This window comes from Echinops telfairi, unplaced genomic scaffold (genome assembly GCF_000313985.2).
Source record: "Echinops telfairi isolate 266 unplaced genomic scaffold, ASM31398v2 ScPeMD7_7469;HRSCAF=8507_0, whole genome shotgun sequence".
In the NCBI taxonomy this organism is placed as follows: Eukaryota; Metazoa; Chordata; class Mammalia; order Afrosoricida; family Tenrecidae; genus Echinops; species Echinops telfairi.
Genome location: NW_022111372.1, coordinates 55,224,780 through 55,230,688, shown reverse-complemented (window position 1 = coordinate 55,230,688; position 5,909 = coordinate 55,224,780). Strand labels below are relative to the sequence as shown.

General features: G+C 53.7%; 1 protein-coding gene across 1 annotated transcript in view; it reads left to right on the top strand.

Moving 5' to 3' along the window:
• Nucleotides 1–5,909, top strand: part of ERGIC1 (endoplasmic reticulum-golgi intermediate compartment 1) — a 137,213-nt gene that overhangs the window by 60,304 nt on the left and 71,000 nt on the right. Inside the window, exon 2 of the mRNA XM_045284868.1 lies at nt 1,878–1,939. Within this exon, the coding sequence (XP_045140803.1) occupies nt 1,878–1,939 (62 nt within the window). The remainder of the gene's footprint in view (nt 1–1,877; nt 1,940–5,909) is intronic.

Here is a 5,909-nt window from a genome sequence, read left to right as displayed (position 1 = left end):
ACCCTACCACACCCCAGCCCCCATTTCTAGTGCACTGTTCTCCAGGGAGCAGCCAGACGAGAAGGTGGAACCTCTTCACTTGGCCGCCCACAGGGACTTTCCTCTCCCCCGAGGTCTTAGGAAACGGGCGCCTACACCCGTAATTAGGCGCGCGCAGGGGACTAATAGCGGGACTTGCATAAGATTTACAAGCCCTTGCGCTGGGTTTCCCATGTGCAGCCGGTCGGTCACCCCGGGGCCTCTTCTGCCGGTGCCGCCCTGCCCAGAGCTCGGGCGCCGAACCACGTGCGAGCCTCGGCGGTCTGGGCACCTCGCTCCACCGCGCAGGCGCGGGGGGACCAGAGTGGCTGCGTGTGCACGTGCCTGTGTGCGTGCGTGCGTGCGTAGTGCGTGCGTGCGTGCCGAGGCTCCGCCCATGTGCATCCTCGGGTCCGGTCCATCCCTGACTGACGTTCCTCTCGCCTGCCGCTGCGCACAGTGTGGGCAGCGGCCTCCGCGGGAGAATGTCCTCCTTCCATGTGGGCCACTTGGCTGGACGCCTGGCACGGCAGCCCCCATCTCGCAGAGGAGGCTTGTGTGTTGCTACGATGCTGCTAGACGGGTTTTAACGGCGCTTTTAGCCGGAGACGGGCTAAGAAGAAAGGCCTGGAGACCTACTGCCCCAAGTCAGCCCGTGGACACTGGCACAGAGCCGTGCTGTGCTGTTGTGCACGGGTCCCCGTGAGGTTCCGGACCGGGCGGCAGCCCGCGCCTGGAACACCTCACAGTGGCGCTGGGGGTCTGGTGATCGTCGTCGTGGCACGTCCTCGAGTGGCTTTGTCTCACAGAGACGTCAAATGTCAGGGCGGGACTAGGGTTTCTGAGGCGGAGGGTCTTTCTCCCTGGGCACCCCTGGGGAGGCTCAGACAGCGCCTTTCTGTTCTGGCCACGTGCTTAGCCACCGAGCATCTTCTGGCTGTAGTGGCCGCTCCAGCTTTACAGATCAGAGGGGTGAAGTCACACAGCAAGAAAGGGGCTCAGCGGAGGTTGGAACCCAGAGTGCTCTGATCCTAAACCCCCAAATTGAACACTGGGGTGGCAATAAAGCAAGACCAGAATTAAATCCAGGTCAGTCTAATCCCAACCCCAGCTTCTCCCCAGGCACCCCATAGCCCGCTCTGCCTTGATGGGAGCCCGATGGCATTCAGGAAAGCACTGCTCTGGGAGGGAGGCGCATTCCGTAGAAGCCACAGCAGTCGTGTTGTCATGAACTGACCTGGAGACCTTGGGCTTCAGGCACGATTTTCTGTTGATGTCATGCTTTACAGATACGCAGAGTTCAGGGGGAAAATCTCCCAAGAACCCAGCAGGGGAGCCGGGGAGCGGCAGGAAAGGGAAGAGGGGGTGGAGAGTGACGGCAGGCAAGAATGCAGTGCATTATGTAACTTCAGGGGTATGCTGTTTCCTTTAGCGTCAGAGGCTGGTGTGGGCAGGTTCTTCACAGCACTTACTGCGCGCCTACTGTGCGCCAGGCCTTCACTAGGTGACAGAGCCCAGACAGCCCCTACTCTCGTGGAAGTTACCATCTGCTGGGAGGAGAAAGGGAGGGAGAGCCACCAAGAAGGTGCCCATAAACAGGTGGACGAGATCATCGAGGGGGGTGGGTAATACGTATGACAAAGAAGATTGGACAAAGCCATGTCTGGAGGATAGTCGGGGCAGGGGGGGGACCCTTACACTAGAGAGGATGACCTGTAAGGCTGAGTGGGAGAAGGGACCTGGAGGAGTGGAAGGAGCTGGTCCTGTGTGGAAGGATGGCTTTCCAACTAGCACCTGGCCCCCTGCCCCCTGAACCCACCGTTGGTGCCACCTCACCCCTGTTCCTTTTCCTCCCGCAGGTTTGACATCTACAGGAAGGTGCCCAAGGACCTCACGCAGCCAACATACACCGGGGCCATTAGTGAGTAGCTGCCCTGTCTTGGTCACTGTCCCACCCACCCCTTCCCACCGCACACCGTGCCTGCTCCCTACTCCCAGGGGGAACGTCAGGCCTGCAGGAAAGATGGGGGTGCAGTGGAGCTCCTGTGTAGTTAAGGTCTCTTGTGCATCTTTCTAAGACCTTCATCTCTTCTTACTGAACCTCGATCGTCACCATAACCGGCAAGCAATAGGCACCTGCTGTCTAGAAGGAGATGTAAGACATGGTTCCCAGGACGGAAAGTGGGGCTCAGGGTGGGAGGTATATTAAAGCCCTAACTCGGTCCCTGTGAATACCTTTGTTTGGAAAGAGGGTCCTTGAAGATGTTTTCAGTGACTGTGATATCAAATTGGAGGAGGGTGGATACTCAAAAACAACAAACAATTCACGGCCATCTAGTAATTTCCTGTTCATAGCAACCCCATAGGGCAGGATAGAACTGACTCTGAGTTTCTGAGAGTGTAACTCTTTACGGGAGTAGAAAGCCTCCTGTCTCCCATGGAGCAGCTGGTGGTTTCAAACTGATGACCTTGTGGTTAGCAGCCCCACGTGTAACCACGATGCCACCAGGACTCCTAGGGTGAGTGCTACTCTCACACAATCGGTGACCTTAGGAGAGAAGAAACAGCATGAAGACAGCCACGTGAAGAGGGAGACAGTGGAATGATCTAGCCACCTGCCAAGGAATGCCAAGAATGGCCAAAAACCATCAGACGCTAGAAGGAGTCATGGAGGCTCCCCCCCCCCACCTGCAGCAGCCACGGCCCAACCAACGCCTTGGTTTGAGGCCTCTGACCTCCAGAACTGTGAGGCCGTGCGCTCCGGCTGTGGTACGCCACCCAGCCGTGGCGTGTTGTCAAGACAGCCCTCGAAAATGAACACAAGGATGGAATGTACTTTGACCTCGTCAAACCTCTTGAACTCCTAGAATCCCTTTAAATGTGTTTTTGTATCTCTTCTAAATATATTTTGAATCTGTTTAGATATATCTTCATCTGTTAAAAATAATGATGATGATCTCACCCAGGTTTGGGTTTCTAAATACCATTCTCCAGTCAAAGGAGTCAGGGCTCCAGAGAGAAATCACTGGTCCGAGGACCGAGCCAGGAATGAGACAGAGGGAGCCAGGAACACCTTGTGCCAGAAAACAAGGGAGTGCTCAAAGAGAAGCAAAGAAAGGGGAAAGCGTGGTTGTGTGTCAGCAAACTGTAGAGCGGGCCCGAGCTAGAGCCCAGCAGCCAGAGCTGGAACAATTTAGTGGAATAAATATTATTGCTTTTCAACCCGAAGAATTTTTTTTTTGAATGCTCAAGTCCGTATGCACTAAAACAGAGGAGAGGGGGCAGATCTTCCACCCAGAAGAGTTCCAAGTGGCAGATGTAAACACTTCCCCCTTGAGCCTCATTCCTCTCTCCTTGAGCGTGAGTTGGGCGTCATGACTCATCGGAAAGGAAAGGAGAGTGAGTAACTTTGCTGGGGACAAACCTGGGGAGAAGGTCAGCCTGTCCCCTAGTCAGTCAGAGAGCAGTCACGTGCCCCTGATGTGATGGTGCAGGTACCCTCCCCCTTTGTAGTAGTGTCCCAGAGACTCAGACCCCAGCCCATCCAGGAGAAAACACCAGGCAAGCCCAGGTGAGGGATCTGCTTACTGGGAACTGGCCAGCACGCTTCAGAAGTGGCATGGTCTCAGAAAACAAAGACAGATGGGGGAGGTGGGGAGGCTGCCACAGCCCAGGGGCAGCTAAGGAATCTGGAATCAAAGTAAGGCTATACGTGAGAAGACTGGTGACATCCGAATAAAGGCTGTAGCTTCGCTTTACCAGCATTGTCCCAATGTTTATGTCTCGGTTTTGACAAATACTCCACGGTCACATGTGGAGTCCCTGGGTGGTACCAACAATAAACAAATGGCCTGGACCATTTGTGTTCACTCAGGAGTGTCTTAAAAGATAGGCCTGGCCACCTACTACCGAAAATCCAGCCATGGAAAACCTGGTGGAACCCAATTTGCCTCTGACAGAATCGGGGGACTGTCAAGAGTGGGAGTCCACTCAACAACACCTTTCGTGGGTTAGATGAGAAGCTGTTGGCATTCTGTTTGCACCTGTTATCGCTCATGATAAAATAATGTACTGACAAACTAGACCACCCTGCAAGCAGGGAGGCTCCGGCCTCATTTTCCAGGTGAGAAAACGGGCTCTGAGAAGGAAGGTGACTTATCTGAAGTGACACAGCTCACAGAAGGTGAAGTGGGCATTAGGACTCAGTGGGCATCCCCTGCTTATATAGAGCAGGGTTCAGGACTACCTCCCAGGGCAGACCACTCACAGCTTGGACGATGGCCTCAGGGGTCTTCCAGGCTGGTCCCTCAGTGCCCCCTTCAGCTCAGCTTGCTGAAGCCAAGCGTGCCTTCTTGAGCCCCTCCTGGTTGTGCACAGCCCTGGGGAATGGAACAGTTCACCCAAGTAGCAGGGAGCATTTCGTATAGGTTTTCAGATTAGCAGCTGTGTGGCCTTGGGCAAAGCACTCCACCCCTCTGAGCCTCAGTCTCCTAATCCTAACCTGGGGAGCAAAGGAGATCATGCCTGTGGAGTGCAAAGTTCTCTCCTTACCACCCTCCTGACACCTGTGGCCCGAGAGTCTGAGAAGCCATGCCTCTTTGTGCTTTGGTTCCGAGAAAGGGTATTACGGAGACACATGAGAAAAAGGGCTTGTTGACCTGGGTTCCATGGTCAGTGGAGGCTTGCCTGTTCTTGGGACGCTGAACAGGTTTCGGGCATAGCTTTCAGATGGAGATGATGAGGAAGAAAGGTCTGGTGATTTACTTCTGAAAATCAGCCCATGGAAACTGTTCGGATCACAACAGTCTAATCCCCTTGTCCCTTTGAATATGGGGCTGCCCCTAGGGGGGAGCCCACTTGATGGCAGCCCACAGCAATGTGTGTTTGCCCATATTATGAACCCCACCCAGAAAGCCCAAGTGAGGCTCCTCCCTGCTTTCCTGCCACCAGCTAACATGAGCTCACCACTTCCTCTTCTCCGCCAGCAGCCTCTCCCTTGTCAGGGATGCTGTAGCAAGCAGGTGTGCATCCTGCTCGGATCTTTTTAATCCAGGTTTTCCTGTGATACACAAAGGGGCAGTCTTCCTCTCCCCCTTCTCAGTTAATACCCCCTGGGCCCTTTCCAGACCAGCACATGAATATCTCCGCCTTCCCTGTTTCAAAAATGTATTTGATTGTGGCAAAAATTTTACTATGATTAAACGTTTATTGTGGCTTTAAAAAAAGAGAGAGCGGGAGCACCATGATAGCACAGTTGGTTTTAAGCATTGCACTGCTAACCACAGGGTGGGTGGTTCAAACCCAGCAAGCGCTCCTCAGGAGAACAATGAGGCTGTCTGTTCTCATAAAGATGTAAAGCCTCTGAAGCCCTGGATGGGTTGCCAGGCGTCAGAACAGACTTATGGCAGTGTGTTGGCGGTGGTGACAAGTATTTCTGACAAAACTTTGGCCATTTCAATTATTTTTAAGCGTTTATTTTAGAGACATTGGCTCTGTTCCTCAGGAACCCACAAGAACAGTTCTACTGTGCCCCATAGGGTTACTCTGAGTCAGAGTTGACTCAATGGCAATGGGGGATACAGTTATCTAAGGAGCCCTGGGGGTGTAGTAGGGTTAAGCATTGGGCTGCTTAACCAAAAGGCCAACACTTCAAACCCAGCAGCCAGCCTGTCTGCTTCCATCAAGTCTCAGAAGCCTTATATTTTTGCTGTGGCTCAGAGCCAACTCAAGAATAGTGGGTTTGCAATTAGTTCTACAAGGTGACTTTCCTGGAAGAGTGCAACAGATTCAAGAGGGGTGTGTGCGTGTGCGTGCACACGCTGGTAAGGGTTATGAGTTGGGCTATGATCCTCATGGTCAGCAGTTCAAAACCACCAGCAGCTCCTGGGGTG